We start from the raw sequence: 26409 nt of genomic DNA, 5'->3' as shown, positions 1-26409 counted from the left end.
CCTGTCAAATTTTAAAAATTTTCACTGAAACCAAGAGCGTATAAAATTGCGTCAAAATGCTAGATTTCTTGTTCTTTCTTCTTAACCAAAACTTGATTACTGTACAGAAGAATGCCACCCTCTACAAGTTTGGAAGCTCATGACGTCCATCTCGACAAAGGTATTTCCAGAAGAACATCTGTTGCTGCCACGCTGAACAGCACATACAGCGAAAGAACGGCAAATCCATCATCAGATGCAAAATCAGAAAATATGGCCATGGATAATACCAATGGTGTGGAAACCAAACCAACCAAAAAGAACAACATCTTACTTACATTCGGTGGTTTGCAGATTGCCTTGTTCTTGGCTGCACTGGACAGGTAAGATTCGACAACCTAGCTACACTTGGCATTCATTGATCTCACTCTACATGCCCCTTGGCAGCACCATTGTTTCCACTGCTTTACCTCGTATTGGGTCTGATTTCAACCAAATGTCCATTGTATCTTGGGTTGCTACAGCCTACATTCTGACATTTGATGCTTTCCGTAAGTGGAAATCACTATTTTGCAATTACAGCATGCTTACGATTGTGCCTCGTAGAACCTCTCTTTTCAAAATTCTCTGACATTTTCGGGAGAAAATGGGTCCTGATTTTTGGTATTGTCATCTTTCTGTTGGGTTCAGTGCTTTGTGGTGCTGCCAAGGTAGTTTGCTCTTTGACAGTGTTGATAGTTCTTGATCTAACTGGCCTTGATATAGAGCATGATCATGCTTATTGTGTGCAGAGCCATTGCTGGTATCGGTGGCGCTTCTATCTTTAGCATGGTAAAATTCTAGGTTTTTTTTTTTTTTTTTTTTTTTTTTTTTCCCTTTGTCCTCTGTACTCCAAACTAATCAAAATTTTCCTGACATAGGTTTTTATTATCATCGCCGATTTAGTTCCACTTGAGAAAAGAGGCAGCTATCAAGGGTAATGTATAATCATCATGGGTCTGTTGTAATCCGTTGAAACGCTAACGCTTTTGAATTGCCTTGCAGTATCGTCAATGCAGTGTTTGCATTGTCCAGTGTATTTGGACCCTTGATTGGTGTAAGTTTGCAGTTTGTTGCTACATCGGACGATCAATGTGAATAACATTCACCGTTGTTTATAGGGTAGTTTCACGGATTATGTAACATGGCGTTGGAATTTCTACATCAAGTAAGTTGGCAGTGGTATGAAATCAATTATCGTGTCATTGAACATGGTTTGCTTCTGTAGCTTACCCATTGGTGCTGTTGCCTTGTTCGTATTGGTCTTCTTTTTGCATTTACCGGTGCCTCAGGGCAATCTCAAGGACAAGTTGAAGCGTATTGATTATGTGGGTACATGCATTGTGCTTGCATTTGCTACGCTGTTCTTGCTGGCCATGAATTTCGGTGGTCAAACGTTCCCCTGGAAATCTGCAGCTGTCATTGTTCCGCTTGTCTTGACGGGTCTGTTGGTTGCCTTGTTGATTTTCATTGAAGGCAAGGTCGCTGAACCCCTATTGCCTCCTCGTCTGTTCAAGAGCCGCACCATCTCTGCTGTATTGGCTACCAACTGGTTCTTTGGTATGACCTTCTTCAGTATGGTGTATTATCTTCCCATCTACTTTCAAGTTGTTCGTGAAGATTCTGCCATGTGGTCTGGTATTCGTTTGATTCCCATGGAATTGCTGATTGCCGTGTTTGCTACATTCTCTGGCCTCTTCATCTCAAAGACGGGTATTTTCAAGCCACTTTTACCTATTGGAATGGGTTTGCTTACTTTGTGTGTTGGTTTGATCTCCACGTTTGGTGAGGATACATCTTGGTCAAACGTCTATGGCTTTACTGTCATTGGTGGCATGGGCCTTGGATGCATGTTCTCCTCGGCAATTATTGCTTTACAAGCTTCAGCTGAGCCTAGAGACATTGCTGTTGTCACAGGTCTAGGTAACTTTAGTCGGTAAGGATTGTGTGCATATGTGTTATAGTTAATCGCATTGTTGACCAATATGAATTAGTATCCTTGGCGGTGCATTAGGTGTGGCCATCTCATCTGCCATTTTGAATTCTAGTTTGACGCAAGATCTCTCCACCCTTGTCCCTTCTAATGTTGTCCAGAGTGTATTGGGTTCCTCTGAATATGTTCGCCATGGCTGTCCTCCTCAGTACGTAGAGACCGTCTTGGCTTGTTATCTGGATGCACTTCGTATGATTTGGTATGTCATGACCGCCATGTGTGGTGTTGGATTCTTTCTCTCTCTTCTTGTCAAGCCTGCTCCTGTCCTCAAGACAGATCAAAAGAAGGAACAAGGTAATGCTGATGAGAATCAGCAAACCAGCAGCAAGGTAGAGGCACCATCTGCTGTGCTCTTTGGCCACGAAACACACCCAGATCATGTCGAAGAAGGTATCATTGCTATTAACATGCTACCCGCCAAGAATCAAATTGCTTCTCACCACCACCATGACGACGGTGACAACTTGAACAAGAGAAACTAACAAGCTTGTATATTTCTGCCATACCTTGAAGTAGAATCCTTAATTCAACATTCCACTTATACATAGTCATTTCTTAATCATCTCATTACTGTACCATAATTTGAGTTTTCAAAGCGTTTTAATAAAAGAAAAACAGATATTCAACCATCTATTCTTGTTGATCAAAAGAGCCACTTTTGTTTAGCCAAATGCGGCCATTTTGCCGTTATAGAAACGTTTAAAGGATTTCCTTGTTTATCAACAAATTGGATACATGAATGTTAAGCACTGGGGATGCGTGATGTTCTCTTGTATGTAACATGCCTTTCTAGCACTGATTGTTACATGGATTTCCTCGAATATCCAAACTTCGATCCATACACACACGGAGGGGCCCAATGAATCTCATAGGCCTCAAATGATGGAGGGAGAAAAAAGAGCGGGGAGAAGGCGTGGTGATGAAATGTTCAACTTCAGCGATAATCATGCAAATGATACAACACCACCGTATACTCACTTAGGCAGCAAAAATGGCCCAGAACACAAATAGCTGCTTAGCTCAACGAATGCAAGGATAAGTTTAGATAGCCTCTGTTTATGCTAGGAAGGCTCATGTTTATCTTTTGGGAAAAAGGGGTGAAATGGCTGTGCACAACAATTTCAAATACAGTGGCTTGGCGGTGGTGATGGGATATAAATATGCTCACTTTCCATGTTTCTCTTTTTCTCTCTTCTTCTCTTTTTTTTCCATCACTCTATATACATAAAATATGGATTATTCAAGATACAACTGTCGTTGGGAAAACTGTAACAAAATTTATACCGACCCTGAACATCTCTACAGTCATTTAACAAATGACCATGTGGGTAGAAAGTCAACCGGTAACCTGTGCTTGACTTGTCATTGGGAAGATTGCGAAGTTTCTGTTGTAAAGAGAGATCATATTACTAGCCATCTTCGTGTGCATGTCCCCTTGAAGCCTCATCACTGCAATGTAAGTTGTTGCTCATCCCAGTCTTGAACCGAATAGCTCACCCCTTGTCATAGTTTTGTGACAAATCGTTCAAGCGTCCTCAAGATTTGAAGAAACATGAAAGAATTCACAACGAAGAAAATGCAGCACCTGTAAAGATTCGACCTAATCGTTCATCGGCCAATATGACGCCCTTAACACCTCCTAGGCAGCCAGACATGTCGTTATCTCCTAATCCTACCGTCATTAGTCATACCTCTTTGAAGGTGCCCATTTCCCCTCCTCATAGCAGCAGCAACTATTCTGATGGTAAGACAAGAAAATGGTATCAATATGATTCATCAAACAACTCACTCCTGGTCCCAAGTAGATGGCTGGATGCAGCCACCTCTCCACACCAACCATAGTGGTGCTGTGTCATCGCCCTCTTCTGATTGCTACCAGAGCTTTAATAGCAGCAGCTCTTTGTCCGTTAAACAAGAACCATCTACCCCTTATTCTCCACCCAAATTTATACCTGATGATATCATGAACAACCTGATGTTTGTCGATGAAAGCTCTAATCAACTGAAAACTGAGTATAATTCAGGTATGTTGAATCTATTTATAGTTGCTAATATATGTATCCTAAAATTTGCTGTTGTATATTTAGATATGATGAATAACCTCGATATGTTCCAGAATCTAGTGGACAACGGCTCTATCAGTCCAAACTCGCTCAACATGAACAACGAAGAGCAGCTGAATAACTTTAACCTTTGGTTGGCTCAGCTTACTGAAAGCATTGAAGGCGGTGGTGCTGTTGGAAGAGGTGCTAGTGCAGTTCCTGCTAGCAATGCATCATATGACTACGCTGCTGTACAACAGCAACAGCAACAGCAACAGCAACAACAGCAGCAGCAACAACCCGCACTGCAACAAACAAACTATGCTGACATGTTACTACAATTCAATGCTAATTTACCAATGAGTGACACTAGTTTATATCCCACTGCCAATACACACAATCCAGAGCAAGACATGTACGTCAGATCCCAACCATTGATGCAAACATCTGCGTTGGACTACAACCCATCCACTCCTTCCAAGCTCTATGGCGATTACTCGATGCCCATGATGGACACAACCACCTACAACTATGCAGCTGAATTACCACCGCCCCAGATGAATGGCATGCGACACCATTATGCCAATGTGCCTGGCATTGTCAACAGCAATAACTACTTTACGCCTGATCTTCGAACCACACAAAACTTGGGCAGTTCAAAGGATGATGTCAAGTACAAGTCGAAATCACCTGTTGATGCGGAATTCAAAGAAGAAAAAGCAGCCGAGGCATTCAAGCCAGTCAAGCCAGACACTCTGATTGAATCCAAAAAGAATGTTACCACCATGATGAATGTCTTTGCTAGCGTCGATGATATCAGCTCCAATAGCACTAAGAAGCCGTCTTCATCATCATCGGTTGCATCTTCCGAAACCAATAAGCAACCCCAGCAGCCCCGTGCCAAGAAATCACCCGTAAGTAAGGATATCTTGGATCTTTTAGTGAGTGATATGTCAGACTTGGCTATCGAGAAGGAAGCACAAACGACACAACAAGAATTGTATCCAACTGCAGACAAATCCAAATTAGAGAAGCATCAGCAACTATTAAAAAATTTGAGCCAATGGGTCAATAAGAATTTCAAAAATCAGCAACAACAGCAACAACAGCATAAATCAGTTGATACCATCTCTTCATCCTCTCCTTCGTCTGTTCAAGTGCAATAAGTCTAATCATCTCACTTATTTTTTTCCCTACTATTTTTTTTTTCTGTAACATAATAAAAAATATAACCCTTTTTTTTTTTTATAAGAAAATATCCTTATTGTGTGCATGTGTGGCGGGTACCTTGGTGTCATCATTGGCCAAGTTGTGTTGTGGCTCGAGATGGGATCCAAATTAGGGAACATACAACGCTTTGTTGGTCTTATACAAAAGATCCAGAACATGGATGATTCCTGGTAATCTGTCATTCTTCAGTGGCGCTGTGATACTGCTGAGCAACATGAATGCACAACTGATTTTACTTGGCTTGGGAAAAGAGACATCCGTAATATGGCTAGACAAAATAAAGTTTGTTTCCAAATATAAGTTTTTATCTTGGCATTTTTGCCAGTATTTGAAAAGGAGATGGTATAACGATGCGTAGATGTTCCTGATCTTGAAGTGTGCGTTCATTCACGCATGGTAGTCCGAGCAAGGCATTTGGTCGAATGAGTGTTATGACTATGATCTGAATTGGGATGTTCTTGAATCCATTACATGCTTTTCAAACGTGAGAAATGCCAATGCTTGTGCACATGTCACAGTGTGGCGAGATTTCAAGGGACGCCCCTCATATCACTAAAATAGATTTGCCAGAATACTAGAAAATTAATTTAGTTAATTCATTGAACATCTTTTTGGAAACTAGAGATGTGTTCCATCTGCTGGACGTGTGGGCGGCTGATTTAAAATCCAGTATAGACAAACGAAGCCGGGTAATAGTAAGGCACTTCCAGCAGATTGCATTTGAATGTCAAAATGATGGCAATTGTGGTTATATCATTATTTAATACAAGTGTTTATGCTTTGGACGGCTCTCTACCTTTGCTTCACTTTGGTGAGAACCAAACTGCGCAGTGGCAGCTCGCGCTACCGATTGCCTTAGCTCATCGCATCAAAGTACTACTACTCTCATTTTGACCCTCCACTTACACATGAAAACCTTTCATATTATCTGTGGATATGATTCTTATGTGATGCTCTACATCCATGTACACGTAGCTACTTCATATATGGGCAAGCAGCATACTAATATTCCCCCTTTTTAGTCCTTAGTGTCCTTGATACAGCAAAATCTAGAAGCGTTTGAGCTGCGTTTTTTTTGCGATCAAGGCCGTTTTAGATTGTCAGAATAGTACCAAACAATTACTCTCATCTAGCAGTTACTTTCTGACGCATTTGCTCAACTTTTTGGGAATCCAAAAAAAATGGCCAAAAATCGACCAAAAAGCATGAGGTACCCCTCATGGTTTTCATCGAAAATCAAACGATCGCATTTTTTACCTTGAAAATGGAGACTTTTACTATGGTATATCTTGAATCAAAATGCTTCTATCAATCCAAAGCAACCTCTGAAATCATCTTTGTGGGACTTTGATATGTAAAATTTCAACATTTTGGCCAGAAACCTCTTTTCATATTTTTACAAATCATTCAATAAGTGTATTCAAAACATCTATATAACTTGGTATCATAGGAAGCGCCTTGAAAAGTACTTCAAGAACGTATTAGGAAGCATGGGCTAATCATCAGATTTATATAGTCGAATATTATAAAATAGATTAAAGAAGCCGAAAAAAAAACAGATCCTGGCCAATCTTGAACAGAAAGATTAATTTGCGTTTGGATAAATTTTGGTCCTGCTGCTGGCTCACCAAAATGTCTTTCTGTTGATGACAAAGATGCTTGGGATGTTTTATCATAACATAATCAATTTATAGTCCCTAGATACTTTTACAGCCCTAATATAAAGACTGAGTTGCCAGGCATCTGTCAGGCATGGTTCATATATGATTAGAGATTTTATTTTAAATCACTATCAATCAACAAACAAGTTTATTCTAGCATTTTAGCTATTATTAATTTTGCAATATTAATCAAAGGCTAGCGGCAGCGCGAACTACCTGAGCGTAGGTTGGTCTCCACCAAAGCAAAACGTAGGTCAAGAAACCATCCAAAGAGTCAAAATGCTCATCTTAACGTAGTAAATTTATGGTCTCTAGACACTTTCAAAGCCTCAAAAAGGAAAGAGGTTGATCTAACAAATATTTTGATAGACTGGCGTTATTAAATATAGAATGCAAGGAGATAGCATGGCTAACAATAGAGCTATGTAATTTGACACCTACTTTCCATACGCCTCTAAAGCATCTATTACTATGATTTTTAAAAGTTTTTATTGCTTGTTCCGCGTAGACAATAGTAGCAGTATTATAATCGAGCGGCGGGCGCAATTTTCTGTGATAATATAGTATATGTTTAGACAAAATATGAGAGCGATTAAAAGAGGGACTATTATAGGCTGACATGAATGAGATCCTCGTCGATCATCTTTTGGATGTCGAGTCGGATACTATTCAGCACAACGGCGGAAGCGAAGGAAGTTTGATCGAAGATAAGACGATAGTGAGCTTTCCAAATGTTAGACATCGCAATGATGACTATATGATGGGAGGAAGCACGAGGCCGCTGACTATATCGAATATTGTAAAAGTCGAAAGTGAGGGGGGAATGGCGGATATTATCAGTGGTTACCGTGGGCCAGAGAAACTCAGAGATAATACCCTTTTATTACTATGATGGAAAGGGCATTGAGCTTGCCAGCCTGCCCAACCAGCCAAAAATAACTCCAACTCAGACTTACAATCTGCTTCAGATTGGCCAGATTTTGATAGCTTTTCGACTTGATTGAACTACTTTGCCAGATTCGACTATATAAATCTGATGATTAGCCCATGCTTCCTAATACGTTCTTGAAGTACTTTTCAAGGCGCATACAACGGTACTAAGTAAGATGGATGTTTTGACTGAACTTATCGAGCAATTTATGAAAATATGAGAAGAGGTTTCTGACCAAAAAGTCGAAATTTTACATACCAAGATCTCACAAAGATGATTTCAGGGATTACTTTAGAGCGATAGAAACATTTTGATTCAATATATACCATAGTAAAAGTCCTCATTATCAAGGTAAAAAATGCGATTGTTTGATTTTCGGTGAAAACCATGAGGGGTACCTCATGCTTTTTGGTCGATTTTTGGCCATTTTTTTGGATTCCCAAAAAGTTGAGCAAAGGCGTCAGAAAGTAACTGCTGGATGAGTACAATTGTTTGGCGTTATTTTGGTGGCTCAGAAAGGTCTACATGTCAAGATACTAAGGTTTGAAAGCTATCAAATTTGGCTGTGCTTTATACATTTGCTTGTCATACAACATACATAACGGACCAGCAGTTGGCTTTGATGAGTGTCTAGTGAGCTCTCCAAATTGAACATCATCAGACCCTCAATGCAAATATTCTTCATAAAGAAAAGCTTGCTTCCATGCAAATTTTTTATTCTTGTAATAATTATAATGTCATCATGGGCAGCTTCCCAACGAAGTTTGAAAAGAAGTGTTTTCATAAATTGATGGTACTGACCTTTTGGATCTGCAGCACATCTGCCATTCATGAACATCTGTAGCTCAAGAGCTTGTGTACAGTGACATACATATTCTTATAAATAGAAGAAGCTGTGATCATATTTTAGTGAGACCTCTGAGCAACCTCCATAGCAAAGCTAAGCATTATGTGAAATTGTGCCCTCGCAACATCAAATCAGTAGAACTGTTGCTAGAACATTTACAATTAGAACAGCAACACTGACGTCTCTCAATTACCAATCAATTCAACGTAATGCCTTCAAAGATCCTGTCCTCCATCAGAGTTGGTGACAAGAGGCGATGCATTGATCACTACTCAGGATTTCAGATATATCATGGACAAGCTCCCTGCTTTGCGACGATTTGACATTGTACTCGAGGCAAGTGGCAATTTTTAGATTACAAAGAGTATTATTATACACGAAGCGTTCAGTATATAGATGCAGTCATCAGATTTATCAAGTACTTGCGGCCTATTCCTTGCTTCGATTTTAGTGGACTCAGAACTATTCTAAAAATCATACTGGAAATCATCTTGCAAATATCAAAATTCATGTAGCCATACAAGAATAATTTACAGTCAACTTACGAAAATGAGCCGGAAGCTACCAATCTCGGTGCATTCAGATAGAGATCTAGCAAACAAGCGATGACGAGGCGTATTCATCTTTGCATATCGTCTCACATGGAGGCATTATATCAGCACGCATTGAAAGCGTTCTCTTCACAAGTAACAGACCTGGATTTGAATGGATCACCCAAGTGCGGTGAACGAGATATAAATATGGCACGAAGAGATGGCAGAAAGTAAGGCAATGATAAGCTCCTTGGAATACGCCATCAGATATTACATTAGTCTAAAAAAGCTGGGGCTGTCTCTTGCAACGCTTTCCTCGACATTTTTCAATGATAATTACGCGAACAGATTGCGATTGGATAACCTGGCAATCGAAATGTGTTGAATGGGTATTGGCACTTTGTATATATTGTCAGAGCAATTAGAATACGTTGAAGAGATATACATACCTCAAAGGGCATTTGTCACAATCGTTGTGCTTCACGATTATGAATCCCACTACATGGTCAAAGTCTCTACAAATACAGCAACAGTATACATTGACTTCAAACATGGAGAATATGGGGAGGAACCAAAGCGCTTGACAGAGGAACAATACAATAAGCTTAGGTTTCATCAATACAGACAATTCAACCATTTACTGAAATTGTCTGTTCCGAATGGTCCATTATTGGATTTAATTAATCGAACTTAATATGTGAATTGAAAAGCAATAGATCGACAGAATCTTAAATAGTAACTGCCTCACATAGGGCTTTTGTTTAGGGGGGGGGGGGGTTTGTAAAAATGGACTACTTACATCCGAGTTCTTGGAGACATTCGCACTTTGTCATTTTGATACTGGAAAATCTGTATGCTAGATAACGGCCTAGTTTGAAGTGTTGATTCCGGAACTTGAGACTTTTTCTATCGAATGTATACGTGGCATATGTCAAGACCAAACGATGCAGAAAACCCCTGGTAAGCAGTTTCATGGAAAACCCCAAGTATCTATTTTAATCTGTATGATCGTTCAATACGAAACGGATTTCTGCATACTGTCCACATTTCGTAAGAGAATGGGCGTGTTAATAGTTGGTTCCTGAATCAATTCATGTACACATATTGGAATTATTCAAATGAACAAGGTTACACATCAAGAGACTTCATTATGCCACATCTGTTACATGTGATTTTATGCTAAAAGAATGTGTCACCATGAGGTCTTTTTATTTCATAAAGCGGGCATAACCAAGTTTGGCATTTTATCACTCCGTTAGTTGCATAGTATAGTAAATAGAGAAAGATAGAGCTAGCAAATGTACAGATATATATTTATTATCGAAAGAGAAAATAACAAGAGATGGAAGCGTTGAGTTTATGCCTTAGTCTTTGGTCTTTTGGAAGCTCTGCAGTCAGGTGAGGGTGAAGAGGCGTCGTCTTGATCATCGTGAGTAGTATTAGTGATGTTATTGTTGTTGTCATTGTTGTCATGAATATCGGTATCTGGAGAAGGTTCCGTAACATCTGTTGCCCTTGGTTGATCATCCTCTGGCCTATCTTCTCTCGTCTCGGGACCTATCATGAATCAATAAATAATCATGTCCGTGCAAAAGCAAAAAAAAAAAAAAAAAAAAAAAAAAAAAAATCCAAAAAAAAAAGTACCTGTATTAACGTGCTTCTTGGATGTTCTCAAGGCATTTGCCCAAGATTTACTGATCAATCTTCTTGCACCCCAGTAACCAATACACAAATTCAAAGGCACACCCAGATTGCTTGCTTCTTTTTCCACCATCTCAAATGCCACTCTTTGTGTGCTGATGTCGATAGACTTCCACGATTTGGTTACATCTTCGTGTCGACTCATCATGTACTTTTTCAAATCAGACACGACATGGATCATTGTTTTCTGCAGCTTGTATAGTCTGAGCCCTGCTTCCTCGTCACTAACATTCATGTATTCTCTTGTGATACGTCTTAATTCTACTAATCTATTGTCTTTCTTCTTATTCTCGTCTAGCAATACTTTAGAAGGTGCAGGAATACTACGTTGGGAGGATGCAATCGTGTCTCTGGCTTCATTTGGCAAGAGCGCGGTCTGTGATGGTTGTGGGTTTGAGATGTCTTGATACATTCTATTGGAGTCCATTATTGATTCTTTCAATCCGTTCAGTTCACTCAAAATGGTGGCGTGACGCTCGTCATAAGCAGCCAAATCACTTTTTGCAGTTGCGAGAGTCTTTTGCAGTTCATCTACAGTGTGTCGAAGCTCGTCGATGGTTGCTGTTATCTGTAAGTTGTCCTCCTTCAAGGCTGTGTTTTCTTTCTGGATGGTGTTCAGCGTCTGCTTTAATGCGGAATAGTCCTCCTTGATGAGATCGTCCGATTTTGGAAATTCATCAGTTGCGTCCTTTTCTGCGATGGAATCCTTGCTGGACATATTGTTGTGTAGTGTGTAGGTTCGTAAAAAAAGTGTAGAGACAGGAAAAAAAAAGAAACAAAGAGACAGTGAGTGAGGTAAGGGGGGTTTTATAGCAAGGGGAAGAAAAAGAAAAGTCCATTTAAAATCAATGCGGAATAACAAAATACACTTTGGTCAACAAAACGCAACCACCACATTGCCATCACTGTACATCGAGGTTGGAGCAGTGCTGAACAATCAAAAAGGAACATTCCTCACCCAGGGTTTGCGTTTCCACAGCGCGTCGTATTTTTATTGCGTCTTTACATGTCCATTTATCTACATTTCATCGTCAAAAATAGATGGTTGATTTGACCGAGAAGCACAAATTTGAGGAACACCAATGAACATTGTGCAACACCTTCTCATCGATAATACAGCTCCAAATTCATTCCGTCATGCAGTTCATCTATCAAGCATTCTGTGAATAACGCATGCCCACAGACCACGCAATCCCAACAAGCCAACTTACAGTCTGCCAATGTGATGTGATCCTTGAATTCCTTATACCATTTCTTGAGAACGATTTTACTTGGTTCTGTGCCAATCTGTGCTGCAACCAGCTTTTTAAAGTCCCCTACAAGGTCGTTGGGTGCACATTTAACTCTAACTTTTTTACCCAATCGATCATTTACTTCTAATTCAATTAGACTATATGTGGGTTGCTTCTTTAAAACTCTCTTGACGCCCTAATTAAATGGAAAAAGGAAACTCTTGTAATTAGGCGAGTGATTTCCTTAGAACTAGAGGTGTCACAATTACCTTTTGTTCACTGGATTTAGCTGCTGCTGTTGCTGATGCTGCTGAAGATCGAGTTGGACTGCGAGAGCGAGAACGATATCGAGATGATCTGTGTCTGTCGTAATCTGGAGAGCGATCTCTTCGATGACGAGGCGGTGAGCGAGATCTTCTGCTGCTACTGTTTCGCGATGATGGAGGTGAGCGACTGTATCGGCGTTCATGTCTACGAGGAGGTGAACGGTCTCTTCTACTACGTGGGGAACGTGAGCGTGAACGAGAACGCTCCTTTTTAGATTCTTCTTTACGAGATTCTTTTTTGATTTCGGTTTTTTCTATTAAACTGAATGAATTTCTTGAATTGCTCGTTCAATTATGCCTCTAACCTGTATCGTGCTTCTTGAATTTTAACATGATTTGTTTTAAATGCTGTAGTAGAGTAAGTTGTGTAAAAGAAAAAAAATTGTCGACCTTGCTCATCAACATTGATGTCTTTATTCAAGTGACGTCTTTTCCATGTACCATGATGTTGTCAACTGTGTCTTGCATTTCCTTGTACACAACTGTGATACCAGCAGCCATGCAAAAGCTTATAGCTACTCCAACTTTCAAAGCTATTGCTTATGTTTCTATAAATTTTCACTGCAGCCTGAATCTCGGTCATTATGAAAGAGCGTATAATTGAGTCAATGATCGAATGAGAGCAGCAAAAGAGAAACTTTATGATATACACTGTATGTAGGGTCGCATTGTGGTTGTTGGAATTAGATCGTGCTGATCGCATCTGAATACTGTATTTTGCTACAAGCTCACAACGCATCCTCCTTGTTTAAGGTTCCAAAAATGTAATTGGAAGATATTTAATGAGAAACGCAAATAATGATCCACCTGCCATTTACATGCAAGAATCAGCGGTAGTAATATCTATTAAAAGGCGCTTGCCAGACCTTGTTGGCCTTAAACCCTCGAGCGGATACAGTCCTGAAATGCTTATTAATATTACTACATTGATTGCTGACAATATAGAGTCAATTTGGCAAAGCAAAGCAATGTATTATTCAAACAATCTAACAAACAGTTCTACCGAAGCGAGGATCACCGAGTGTGCTGTATCCGAGAAGTAGAATACAATGTAAAGAGAAATTTAAAAGGGCAAAAAGAAATAAAGACCTTTTAAATTAACCAGATGCTATTACTAATACGAGCCTTTATTAATTGAATTATGGATGACACTTATATAAAAAGTTATCGTCGCTTGAACAATCAACATTCGATTGTTCTACAAAATGAGATCTCTGGGCACCTACTGCGATGCTTTCTTTGAAAAATCGGGTTTAACTCCCAAATTTGAAGTTTACCATGGCAAAAACACGTCTTTTCTCAATAACAGCACAAAAGCGTCCATACGATGCTCAAGTCTATAAAATGAATCTAGAGCATGTATTGACTAATGTCAGCGCACAACAAAAAACTTATATGCGACACTACTCTAGCAAAAAAAAAAGCGTTTGAGCGATTGATTTTGGGCAATAATTTGGCTGAAGCTGACCTTTTCGACTGTATAGCTCCATGAATGCATCTAAACCCGATCTCACTACAGTTTGCTGATATCGACTCTTATATCACAAGTGTTATAGGTATTATGAGTCTCTGTTTAGTCGATTTTGACACATAACTTTACTGTTTGTTCCCCACATCGTGCTGACACCGACTCAGCGTGCCCGATAGCAATCATTTCTCCTTTAATTATGAATGTCCAACATTGTGGATAGACTTTCAGTCTAGTTTTACGGCTAGATATGACATCTCAGCTGTGGACAATCATCAAAAGTGTCTTGCTAATAACCTGACGAGCATCTCGTTCAATAAAAGCAAGTTGTTAAATTCAAATTTGCAAAACATCGTTGACGGTCAGGCCTTAAAATTACTGTAATCGCGCATTTCAAAAAGAAAAAAGATCTGCGCTCTAGAATAAGAATAATAAAACCTTCTATCACTTAGGGATTGAGTTTCGTACAATGCAGAACATCAGGGACATTAGAAAGAAATGTAATTTACTTAATTCTTTGGCAGCACAACATACTACGACTTATTTTTGGTCAAATTCTGTCCAAATTTAGCCATTTTGAAGTACAAATAACTCATGCTACAAAGCGTTGTGGACGCTTGGAATAGGGCCAAACGTCTCTCCTTGTCCACACTTTACTTACTGATGCTTTATCTCAAAACTTTTTAAGTCATCGCAAATCCATAAAAATCCTCATTTTTTTATGTGTACTAGTAAGGGAAAATTGTTAAAAATCAAACGATCGCGTTTTTCACCCCAAAAATGACGACTTTTTCTATGATACATATCGGATCAAATTGATCGTAAAGATGTAATGCAACACTGGAAGCTGTTTTAATGAGACTTGTATATGCTAGATTTTGATATATTCGCAGAAAACCGGTTTTGAAATGTTCGCAAATTGCTCATTATTTCGGTCTGAAAGCTGAATGTAATCAGCATCATTCGATGCGCCTTCATTGACTCTTTATAGATGTATTAGAAAGTAAAGTATAACAACAACAATTTTTATAGTCAAACTTAGCAAAAACGTTTAAAGGATGTCAGATCAAGTCAAATTTGAACACAAAAATATCCACCGCATAATTTCAAATTAAAGTGCAGCTATTACTACGTCTGTCACGGCAAAAAACTGAGACTAAATCTACTGGTCGTGACGTCGGTTAAGGCGTCATCTCATTTTTCCATTCCTCTGTTTTTTTTACCCTTTTTGCAAAACGCATTTAGTATCATACTATATTGGTTTTGGAACCCTTTTGATTGAAAATAACACTCTAGCTTATGATAACATGGTTCTGCACTGTTACAAGTACTTGATACTGCTTCTTTGAAGCGGAATATAGTAGGTATTATTCGATAACGAGCACTGGAAGACGTAAAATCAGCACTAATCGAATTTGTTTATTAGGTTTTGATAATTTTTTGCCTGTTTGATGTTGTTGATGCTGCTGCCATTACTTCTCTGCTATTTCTACTGCTTGCTTCTTTGGTTTATCATGTCTGGTGGTTGCTTCTTTGGTCTCTATCTCTGGCGGTTGCTTCTTTAATCTTTGTCTGGTCTCTGGTGTCGCTCGTTCTTCATTTTTCAGTGCTATTGTTGTTGCTGCTGGTGTTGCTGATGATGCTACTGATGATGTTGCTGCTGGTGTTGCTTATGGCGCTGCTGCTGGTGTTGCTTATGGCGCTGCTGCTGGTGTTGCTGATGAAGCTGCTGCTGGTATTGCTGCTGCTAGCCCGGTTTTTCTTAGCCTGCTGTCTCTGTTTTATGTCTGTTTTCTGGTCTATCTTTGGTGATTGCGTATTCTCTGGTCTATCTGTGGTCTATCTCTGGTGATTTCCTATTCTCTGGCCTATCTATGGTGGTGGTAAGTGGTAAGTATCTTCTTTCTTCTGGTTGCGATGATACAAAACTGCTTTGAACGTTTGTATTATTGCTTCCTTCCTCATGATAATGCATTCATGATGTTTGCTTTGTTGCGTTTTTCTTCTTCTTTTGTTGGTTGTGTTGCTTTACATCCGACTATTACCATGCATGCTGCTCATGTATGGATTTTTGTTACAACAACGAGCTGTTCTGAACGTCTCTGATGTTGTGTTTGTTATGCTTTTCTTTGACTCGCTTCGTGTGAGTGTCTCTTTTTTGTCTACGTACTACTATACTCCTTTAGTAGTATGTTTTCTTCTTTATTTTATTATTATTATGTTTCTTTGAAGCATACCTTTTTTACGTTGTGTGGATGTGCCTATCCCTGAAACTCAACAAGACTCTATCCGAGGCTAGGAGGTAGATAGGCCGCCTCCACTTGGTTATCGCTACTTACTTTAGTGATGATTAAGGGTCTCAATGCTTGAATTTAAAGCTAGGTGGTGTAAGTAAGACATGCTCTAGCACCTGGGGGAAGTTTGATGATAGCAGCGGCTATATTGCTATTATAGCGGCGCTTAAAATTTTGCCTCATATCAAAACAGGGGGAAACCCTCGCAAATTTTTTTTAGGTCAGCGGAGTTTTCAAGCAATTTGATTGGCTGAGAGGTTGAAAGAGAAAAGGTCTACAGCTAGTTGATTTTATGCTGGTTTGCCATTTTAAATCATTTTGTATTTTTAATTAATTAATTAAAATAAAAGGATAATTCAGTAGACAAGTACAATTTAGACCATTTTTTATTCTATAACAAGATAAGGTGCATTTGCTAGAATTAACATCTACTACACAGTTTGAAGTAAGGAATATCCTTTAAATATTAGACGTGGTGAAAGTGATAATAGTATAGGCACAGCAGTACAGTAGGCACCAGACCCTCTCAGTACCAAACACCCTCTCAACAAACATGCATCGGTCATCATTGGTTTCCAGCTAGTCTCAATTCTATGGGTTGCTATCCTTTATCTCCTATCCAACCTTGGATTTACAAAATATTTCCAGCTTTGAGGTTGGAGCCATCATTAATAACATCAAGCTTTGAAATACTGACGCTAGAGCTTTGAAGGTAGCATGTTTCTTCTATACCAACTTTAAGGGACAAAAACGATAGTGTATTTGTGTTTTAAAATGGATGATGAGTTGCTGATCAGGAATGGAAGATTTTGGAAATAAGACAATTTCGAGCAAAGACCTACGTATAAAAGGTATTGAAAGCTGTTAGTTGCAAGGAATTGCGAATGGTAGATTTATGGAATAGGCGTTGAGAAACGTTGTAGTGAAAGCTTTTTGGTTAAACTTTGTCTGTTATGATTTGGCGAAGGGTCAAATATGTGCAGCGCATTTCATTCAAAGAGGAAAATAGCTTTTTCACTCCGTGTGTTGATTAATTTTAGAGATTTTGTATCACAGCAATCGTATACTCATTTTTAGGGGTTGTTAATAAGCATATAAAGGAATTTTCAGTCGCTAAATTGATCGTCAAATAACTAAGCGAGTAAAGTGTAAAATAATGAATATCATAACATAATAAATCTATAGTCCCTAAATACTTTTAAAGCCTCAAAACGGAAAGGTGTTGATCTAGCTGTTGTATAAACAGATGCAATATTAACAAATTAAGATAGATATCAAAAGGAAGACTTTAAAAGTAACCAGATGCGAAAAGTAATGATTTATTAATTGATTCAAGCACATCATATTTATACTAAATTATCATCGCTAATAAATCAACCAATCTAATTGTTTAAACTGAGGAGTCAATACATCGAGTTCCGTATATCCAATACCGATCATTATGAAGGATCCAATCGTCAGTTCAGCTACAATGATACGATACACAACATACCCTAGTCATTCATAAGCATAGACTTTCATAGCCAAACATATAGTTCACTTCTTGTTGAACGTTGCGTCCCAACATAGACAGTGAGTAACAACGTAAATCGTGATCCGACTGCCACTAAGTTACTGAACTCCCGCAGCTTCTACAGACTCAACACTAACAAGTATTTTAATAGACTTGCATGGCTAATGATAGTACTATGTAATTCGCCATCTACCTTTCATACACCTCAAAAGTATTTATTATTACTGTTTTATTGCCTTCATAATGAAAAGGGCATTGAGTTTACCAGCCGGCTCCACTAGAAGTCAAAATTAGTTTCAATTCAGACTTGTAGTCTATTTCAGATTGGCCAAATTCTGATAGTTTTTCGACTTGATTGAACTATTTTGCCAGATCCGACTATATAAATCTGATGATCAACCCATGCTTCCTAATACGGTCCCTGGTGGTAGGGCGAAGTGGTAGAAACTCCCGTATGCCAACGGGAGGATCCCGGTTCAAATCCTGGTGAACGCAAGTTGTCTGAATTTTTGACGTAGTACTGATGTCCTCGTTTGGTGTTTTGTATTCTTATCCATGATCTATATTTTGACGATTTCCGCAAGACTGTACTGGCTCTAGGAGTCGCACCTTATTAGTAGTAGATTTCTTTCCCAACTTAATTCAAAAATATCTTATTCCCCTTCATTGCAGACATTGGGTCCACCAACATTCTTTTCTATCCCTCAGTATGACATTTAAAGGACTTTAAATAAAACTTGGAGCTCGTCTCCCCTACAAAAAAAAAATGCTTCCTAATATATTCTTAAAGTACTTTTCAAGGCGCATTCAACCGTACCAAGTAAGATAGATGTTTTGAGTAAATTTATTGAGCAATTTATGAAAATATGAAAAGAGATTCCTGGCCAGAAAGTCGAAATTTTACGTAGTAAGGTCTCACAAAGTTGATTTCAGAGGCTACTTTAGATCGATAGAAACATTTTGATTTAATATATACCATAGCAAAAGTCTTCATTATCAAAGTCAAAAACGCGATTGTTTGATTTTCGATGAAAACTTTTTTTTTGGATGATATTGTTTTATTAGGATAATAATTAGAAATAAGACAAATGCATCAAAGAGATGGACAAGTGTATGCTATCAAAGTGACTTGCCATATATAAAGCTATTATGATAAATCTAGTAAGAAAGTTGCTTAAGATTTGACAATCTTAACACTTCGGTTCTGATTTGGCGGCTGGTTTGGATTGAATCAAAAGGCATGTGGTTGTAAAGCTGTTGATAATGGTTTCTCCAGATAATACGCATAATGGTGGCAAAGAGTCAAAGATCGTGATGTGGATATCCAAGTTGTATATGAAATATCGGTTCAGTTTGAAGAGCGTGATTGATTTGTAGATAAGATGTGGATCTGCAGATTTGGGGTAACCAAGGAACTCGTTGAATGAGGAGTCCCATACATCAAGTTTGTGGACACAACTGATCAGGAGATGTTTGGCGCCTTCCACTTCATAACAGAGTTTATATCTATCAGATTCAGCATGTTTCAGATAGAGTTGCGACATGGCAAGTTTGTTGGAGCTTTGTTTATGTATCATTCGATACCATAGGTTGCGAGCTGAGTAATGCATGTTATTCTTGTAGAAAGTCTGCCATTGTTGTTTGTTGAGGTGGTTGCTGAAGTTACGACTAACGTCGAGGTTTGCCATGTCCAGCATGATGAAACGGAGACCTCTGTTCGCTAGCTTCGGTATCTGCTGCTGTTGGTATATCAATGAGTCGACAAAGGGCTGGAAATCAGGGTCACCAGTGCTATTGTTGTGTACAAATGGTTGGAGTGTGAGCTGGTGGGCGACTGGACCAGGAGCTGTGAGTATTGCAGGTATCCATGGCATTGAACATAGACAAGAATGGGTGGAGACCATTCAGCGTATTCTTATACCGAGCTGACATGAACAATAGACGCAGAACATGGTGAGCAGCGTCGTTTGTAAGACGTAGAGCATTGGTTAACAATTGATACGTGAAATCAGGTAGTAGACCATGATTGCCAACTAGCAGGACTCGTAGGTAACGAAACTGTGGGGCTTTCTGTTGAGCACCGATATCGATCAAGCCTAATCCGCCTTGATCACGAGGAAAGAAGAAAGAAGTGCCTTTGAGAGGTGGAAACAGGCCAGACATCACAAATTGGTATATAATTGATCTGAGCTTCTTTAGGACCTCCTGAGGGAGAGACACCACACGAATAACATGCCACAGTTTGGATAGGATGAGAGTATTTGCAATGTTAGCTTTGCCATATAATGAGACGAGTCTAGAGCCAAAGATGTCGGTCATAACATTGATATTGCCAATGAGTTCTGAGACGAAGACATCGCGTTGGTGATTAGCAAACCAGAGTGGGTATCCAAGATACTTGATATAGCCCGTGGAGTGGTGACATATTGCTTGATCTGTTGGCCGTCAGTGGACTTCATGGCACTGCCGTGGAGAGGGAAGGCGACGGATTTGCTGTAATTGATCTTGGCGTTGGAAGCTCGATTGTATACTAGTAGAAGTTCTTGTAGCTCTACCAATTCAGCTTGCGATTTCACAAACGATAGGACATCGTCGGCGTACGCGAGGACCTTGATGGGAGCAGGAGATATCCATGGGTTCTGTATTTGGTGCGGGAGCTTGACGTGTTGCAGGCTGTATCCTGTGAGGTTCATATTGTTGACTATGGAGAGTAGGAACGGCTCAATGGACAGGTTGAACAAGACTGGCGAGATACTATCACCTTGACGAATCCCTCGTCGCTGTGAGATTGCACCGGTTAAGAAACCATTCACATTGACATAGATGGAGTTATCAAAGAACAAATTGATAATGCATGTGACAAACGCTTCAGGGAAGCCAAGCTTTAACAGTACTTGGGAGAGATACTTTGGGTGAACCTGGTCATAGGCCTTGGCATTATCAAGCATGATGCCAGCATAGGCAGTAAAGTTGTAGGGGTTCCGCCAGCTAGCAGACTGAGCATTATCCATAATCACCTGGAGAGACCTTCCATAATCCCCAATATAACGGCCGGGCAAGAAACCGCATTGATAAGGGGTGATAATCCTGTTAGCCACTTGGACAACTCTAGGGTTCATGATGCGCGTAAAAACTTTGCAATCCGCTGAAATCAGTGTGATGGGACGGTAGTTAGCTAGATCACTCTTGTCACCTTTCTTGTGTAAGATAATGATACACGAGGCCTGCCAAGATTTGGGGAACTTTTCCAAGCGAACAACGTCATTGAATACCTGATGGATAATATCACGACAGCTTGGGTGAGAGACAAGGAGGTAAAGTATCTCATAGCCGATGCCATCCAGTCCTGGGCTACTCTGTTTGGGGGTTTGACGGGCACCGTCCAAGATATCGTCATAGTCAATTGGCTCCATAATCATTGTAGCATTCTCTGATGATACCGTACGATCAATATGACCGAGCATGGTATTCAAGCAATCCATGTCAATTGGTTCCTCCGTGTACGGATCCTGATAGAAAGATTCAGCAGCATTGAGTTTGGGTTCCGTGTCCAGGCTAGCTTCTCCAGTGCTAGGATGTTTCAACATTGCAATTGTCCGTTGGTCGACACGCTGATCAATGGTGTGTTTAATATATTCTGGGGACTTCTCACTCTGCTCCAACCATCGGCGGCCTGCTTTCAACATCTGAATCTCCACAATTTCCTGCTGTAGCTTGGATAGCTCTCCCTCCACGTCCGGCAGCAGCAGTTTCAAGCACTCGATGTCATTCCGGTAGCGTCGCAGCAAGTTATTCCTCTCGCTTTGCAGCGCCTTGATTCTGGCCTTTCTCCAAGTATCATGGTGTCTAGTAAAGTTGATAGTAACCTGTTTGGTCTTCCGCTTGATCAGATCCCATTCGTCTTGAGCTGAAAGATATTTTCGATGAAAACCATGAGGGGGTACCTCATGCTTTTCATTAAAAACTAAACGATCGCATTTTTGACCTCAAAAATGAACACTTTTACTATGGCATATACTAATTCAAAATGAGAGTATTGATCCAAAGCAACCTCTGAAATATTAATTGTGCAACCTTCTTATGTAATATTTTGACATTTTAGCCAAAAACCTCATTTCATATTTTTCAGAATTGCTCAATAAGTTTTCTATTAATACCCCCTTATAATGGGTACCATTGGATACGTCTTAAAAAATGCTTTAAGAAAGCTTAAAGAAGTATGGGATGGTCATTACATTTACATAGTCGAATCTTGCAAAATAGGTCGAATAGAGTCCCGAAAGTTCAAGAATCATCGAATCAGAAGAAAAAATATGAGCGGCAATTTAATTTGTTTTGACGGCGGGCGAAACCATTGCTATGCTAATTGAGATGGTAATTGATGCTGTTGAAGGCTCGTAAGAAAGGGATTACGAGTTGGAAGAGTACTGCCGTCTGGATGAGTCAGATCGCTTTTGCTACAGCTGCTTGCATATATGGAATTCCAATGTTAAAAATGACTCATCTGAATGCTAAGCCTAAGGTAACATGGACAATTGCTGCCCAATGTTTTCAAAATTGCCCCTGATATCCTGAAATCAATATTCTACTAGTTGGTAGCGCTTATTATCGTGTATATAACTTGCGTAATAGCTGCTTTATTCATTACATTAAAGAGACCTTATGGCTTTTAATGTATTGATAAAAGACCCCAAGTGTGCATTAAACTTCAAATGAAATTGGAGTAATGAGATCAAGTGTTGGGATGATTTATTTGTATGAAAACAATTTAGAGGATATATGAAATGGTAAAATGTACAAAAACAGAGACGGAGAGAGGGGAAAATAAATAAGTTAACGGTTCAAACGGGCATGTTGAGGAGCTTCCAGCTTCACTTTAGGCATTGGATTTGCAATTTCTTGAGGCACAACCAATCTGCCTAAGGTACCCTTGATTTCTTTGACTGTAACACCTGCATCCTTGAGTTCCTTTTCTTCCTCTGTCGCAGGTTTCTTTTTCGAGCCAAACAAGGAGCCCGTACCGAATAGTAGGGATGATCTGGAAGTGGTTCTAGGTTTTTCAGGTGTTATGATACTCTTTGTGCTGCTGCTCATGGTGGTCTCAGACTTTGATCTGCTGGCTGAAGCACCGAAAAAGTTGTTTAATCCTGATTTTCTTGGTGCTGCTATCGTTGCTGTGGTTGTAGTGGCAGAATTGGTGGTTGTAGTTGAGGACGAAGTCGTCATCATTGGATCGGACGGCATGAGAGAGGGAGTTGCGGTAATAGAAGCTTTTCCTGAAGATAAAGAACTATATGTACCTGATTTTGATGAAGCGGCGGCGGTTGCATTGGCAATAATATCTGCAATAATATCATAGTCTGACATTGTATTGGGTCCATTGAGCTTATTGTCATTCGATGTACGAGGCGATTGGTTTCCTGGTGTCATTGGCGCTGTAGAGGATGAAGCTGTTCTTGTGGGCATCGCATCGCTTTCGTGGTCATGGCCATCTGCTCCTGCTATTGGTGTAGATGTCTTGGACGACAGCTGTATCGATGCTTTTCCTGATGAAAGTGACGATAACGAACTTCTCTTTTTCAAAGATGACGATGCAGAATCCAAGTGCTTATTTTTTATGTCGGAGGAAGCACCAGCAGCAGTGGCAACGGTGGATGATGTATCCTGCAGTATTATTTAGGGTGCTGGCTATGCAACAGAGTCTGCAAACTTACCTCTTCTAACGAAGTCTTGTCCTTTTCTTTCACTGGCAGTTCTTCTGATGTTACTACAAAGCCTGCACGCTTCAGTAATTTCGGCATGGAGGATCTGTAGCTCAAATGGCCAGTGACCAAGTCTGTACAATCCAAGTTCTGCACTCTATTTCCTTCTATATGAGACAGGGGCCTGAGACCAGCAATATTGCCTAAACCAGCAGTGGATGTTCTGAATAAAAAGCCTAACAGCCAATCGTTTGTTGCATAACCGTTAACAAAACGACCTGATACAATGGTGGTGCATTCCTTCCACTCGGCTTTGGTGCCACTGACAGGTGTACCAAATAAAGCGACATTTTCAACTAGACCAAATGCCTTTACACGAGCCAACTCTAATAAACAAAAGAAGATGACTCTGGCGCCAAGAGAGTAACCAACTAAAGTAATTGGTCTCGCACCTAGATTTCGGTTCATCAAAGTGTCTGCCAAGATAAGGCCAGCCAATCTAGATCTATCTAGTGCGTTTGCCCATGGGTTATCTACTATGTATCCTAATTTAGTGAGGGCAAGTGGAAATGCAAGGCCAGCGAGCAGTGCACCCATGATGGTGTGTGCCAGTGCTTGTTGGATAGAAAACGTCACTGCCTCTGTTGCAAAGATACGGAACGCACTGCCCAGCTCGAAAAGCATCTCTGGTTCATAATAGAGGTTGTAATGATCGCCCATGAGAGGGTCCAATGTGCTAAAGGGGAGCGATGCTTCATCCGCGTCCTTGGACGGAAGCCAGCTAATAACGCATGGTTATTTTTCAATGCAGCCTCAAGTGCAAGCCCGTCTCTCTTACCCAGTAATACTAATGATACAGTTTACATTTTCGTCTACATGGACCGGGAGGAATTCAAACGTATTTATAGTCTTCATACGCTTGTTCATGCTCTTTCCTAAGAGTATCAATGTCAATCGACCCAAACCAACCAGCGCTTCAGACCACAAAAGATATGATGTACAAACCTCCAATTCCTACAAGTAACACAAAGCAGAGGAATGATCAGCATGATATAAGGTACAAGATGTAGAATAGAGTAACTTACTTCCACCTGCAAGTGTTGCACCACCTGTAATTAAAGCAATACCCGCTGTGCTACCCAGAAATCCTGTTCCACCAACACCAACAGTTGTTAATAATGCACCAAGACCACCTGCGATTACAGGAGCCATAAGGCCAGCACTGAGACCCAAGATGAGTCCACCGCCAATTGTAGCCAAACCAATCATGACATAACGTCTCTTTTTGCGCTGCTTGTTTCTGCTCTTCTTTTCCACGTCGTTCTGTACCAATCCATTGTGATCAACGTTGGTCATGGTCATTGTCGTCATGGTGGTGGCTACACTGGTAACTGTCTCTGTTTCCCAGTTGGCATCCTCCAGCAAATGCTCTGCAATCCGCTTCTCAAAGCCAATGACCTGAAACCAATCCAGAGACAAGTAGGATGCAATTCTGGCAACAAATACTCTGGAACGAGCGTCATAGTTCTCAGTACTCAGGCAGATTAAAAACAGGTCGCACATCACTGTCCAACAGAGGTCAATGATGATCTTGTTGTTATCAAACTCGGCTGCTTGTTTCTGGCTTGGTTTGGTATTCAAGTCGTCTAACTGCACTTCTGCCGTCTGGCCCTGAGATGTGAATTGATGTACGAGATCGGTTGGCCGGATATCGTGCTTGGACAGAGATTCAATCATCTTGATTTCTAATAGCATCGCGTGAATAACCGTGTGCTGTCACTCTACATTGACTTGATACTCACCGTCTGCAGAGATGTCCATATGGCAATATAGCATTCGCATTAATTTCCGCTGCCAGTTATCTGCACTCATGCGAGCATATGTAAAGTCTTTGCCTTGGAAATCATAAACAACCTCTAAACTGGTTAGATAGCAGAGGCTGACATAGGCCACTTTCTGTGTCTCGCTGAATACATCTTTTGTCTCTTGTATCTTGGGCTGGTGGTCTTGTCGCACTGTCTCATCTTCAGCTTCTTCCTCTTCCTCATCGTCTAATGTGAGGGACTCCATCTCGAATATATGTGTGGTTGTGAGGATAGGCTGGACGCTATCAGGCACTTCAGGAAGATCGGCAGCCCAAGCACGAATTGCATTGGGTTTTGGCTCCAGCTTGTTTGAATACAGTTCGTTCTGCTCTGCCAATAATTCAGCTGTAAGTGGCTGATTCGTTTCAACATTGGGTTGCTCTGGAAAGTCTGCGGCTGAAAAGTGCTCATTACTACTGTTACTATTCAACGACATGGCTTCATGTGGCAGCGAATTGATGTCTTGTTGCTTATCTTTCTGGCTTGGAGAAGAAGAAGACGAAAGAGAAGAAGGTTTGGTATCATCCATTTTTGTTGGGTAAAAAATATATATATATATATATATATATATATTTATAAAATCAAATGTTTGATAAATGAGAAAAAAAGGAGAGAAAAAGGAAAGGAAAGGGGGGGGGGGTCGATATCTAATATCAAGCAAGGAAAAGAAAAGAGAGAAGTGGAGCGAGCAATGAAAATGTTCCCTTTTGCACTTTATTTGTATCTATGCCAAGTGTTGTTCAAACTTCACTAGTCGGGATGAAAAGGTAAATTTAGCTTTCTCTTTTTGTCGAAACTAGCCAATTTACAATTCATTAATTGGAAACGTACCACAAGAAATTAACAAAAGCGACGCCTCTATTCTACTCGCAGTGACATGCAACAGCAAGCCAAAGGTCAGAGCAGGCTCTGCTTGACGACAATCTGGTAGAGCCACCTCAAATCGCACATCAAATGGGTGCAGTATATCCACAGGACATCCAGGTGTAAAGCCCACCAAAGGGATCGTCGTGCTAGCCTATTCAAAAAGGCATTTCGTGTGGTGTAAACTCT

General features: G+C 40.1%; 6 protein-coding genes across 6 annotated transcripts; 2 read left to right on the top strand and 4 right to left on the bottom strand.

Annotated features, from left to right (window-relative positions):
• Nucleotides 1–111: 111 nt before the first annotated feature.
• Nucleotides 112–2493, top strand: ATC70_009183 (uncharacterized protein; the record flags this gene model as incomplete). Its single annotated transcript, XM_064828420.1, has 9 exons — nucleotides 112–362; nucleotides 427–530; nucleotides 586–689; nucleotides 745–810; nucleotides 900–955; nucleotides 1024–1075; nucleotides 1140–1186; nucleotides 1247–1954; nucleotides 2013–2493. 9 exons carry the CDS (start codon nucleotides 112–114, stop codon nucleotides 2491–2493), a joined length of 1869 nt encoding a protein of 622 aa, XP_064685622.1.
• Nucleotides 2494–3242: 749 nt separating this feature from the next.
• ATC70_009182 (uncharacterized protein) lies at nucleotides 3243–5219 on the top strand (the record flags this gene model as incomplete). The annotated part of the gene is made up of 4 exons (XM_064828419.1): nucleotides 3243–3467; nucleotides 3521–3755; nucleotides 3814–4035; nucleotides 4099–5219. 4 exons carry the CDS (start codon nucleotides 3243–3245, stop codon nucleotides 5217–5219), a joined length of 1803 nt encoding a protein of 600 aa, XP_064685621.1.
• A 5393-nt stretch (nucleotides 5220–10612) lies between these two features.
• On the bottom strand, nucleotides 10613–11674 carry ATC70_009181 (uncharacterized protein; the record flags this gene model as incomplete). The annotated part of the gene is made up of 2 exons (XM_064828418.1): nucleotides 10613–10812; nucleotides 10900–11674. The coding sequence occupies 2 exons, from the start codon at nucleotides 11672–11674 to the stop codon at nucleotides 10613–10615; spliced, it is 975 nt and encodes a 324-aa protein (XP_064685620.1).
• A 386-nt stretch (nucleotides 11675–12060) lies between these two features.
• ATC70_009180 (uncharacterized protein) lies at nucleotides 12061–12847 on the bottom strand (the record flags this gene model as incomplete). The annotated part of the gene is made up of 4 exons (XM_064828417.1): nucleotides 12061–12104; nucleotides 12168–12384; nucleotides 12458–12768; nucleotides 12820–12847. The coding sequence occupies 4 exons, from the start codon at nucleotides 12845–12847 to the stop codon at nucleotides 12061–12063; spliced, it is 600 nt and encodes a 199-aa protein (XP_064685619.1).
• Nucleotides 12848–18979: 6132 nt separating this feature from the next.
• On the bottom strand, nucleotides 18980–21376 carry PAN2 (poly(A)-specific ribonuclease; the record flags this gene model as incomplete). Its single annotated transcript, XM_064828416.1, has 3 exons — nucleotides 18980–19580; nucleotides 19630–20131; nucleotides 20188–21376. The coding sequence occupies 3 exons, from the start codon at nucleotides 21374–21376 to the stop codon at nucleotides 18980–18982; spliced, it is 2292 nt and encodes a 763-aa protein (XP_064685618.1).
• Nucleotides 21377–22622: 1246 nt separating this feature from the next.
• vps66 (Lysophosphatidic acid:oleoyl-CoA acyltransferase 1) lies at nucleotides 22623–25885 on the bottom strand (the record flags this gene model as incomplete). The annotated part of the gene is made up of 6 exons (XM_064828415.1): nucleotides 22623–23453; nucleotides 23504–24272; nucleotides 24330–24426; nucleotides 24497–24505; nucleotides 24577–25236; nucleotides 25294–25885. 6 exons carry the CDS (start codon nucleotides 25883–25885, stop codon nucleotides 22623–22625), a joined length of 2958 nt encoding a protein of 985 aa, XP_064685617.1.
• Between the last annotated feature and the right edge of the window lie 524 nt (nucleotides 25886–26409).

This window comes from Mucor velutinosus, assembly GCF_035048745.1.
Source record: "Mucor velutinosus strain NIH1002 chromosome Unknown tig00001563, whole genome shotgun sequence".
Taxonomy (NCBI): Eukaryota; Fungi; Mucoromycota; class Mucoromycetes; order Mucorales; family Mucoraceae; genus Mucor; species Mucor velutinosus.
Note: the sequence above shows the minus strand (reverse complement) of the source record. Positions and strands in the feature narration are given on the sequence as shown.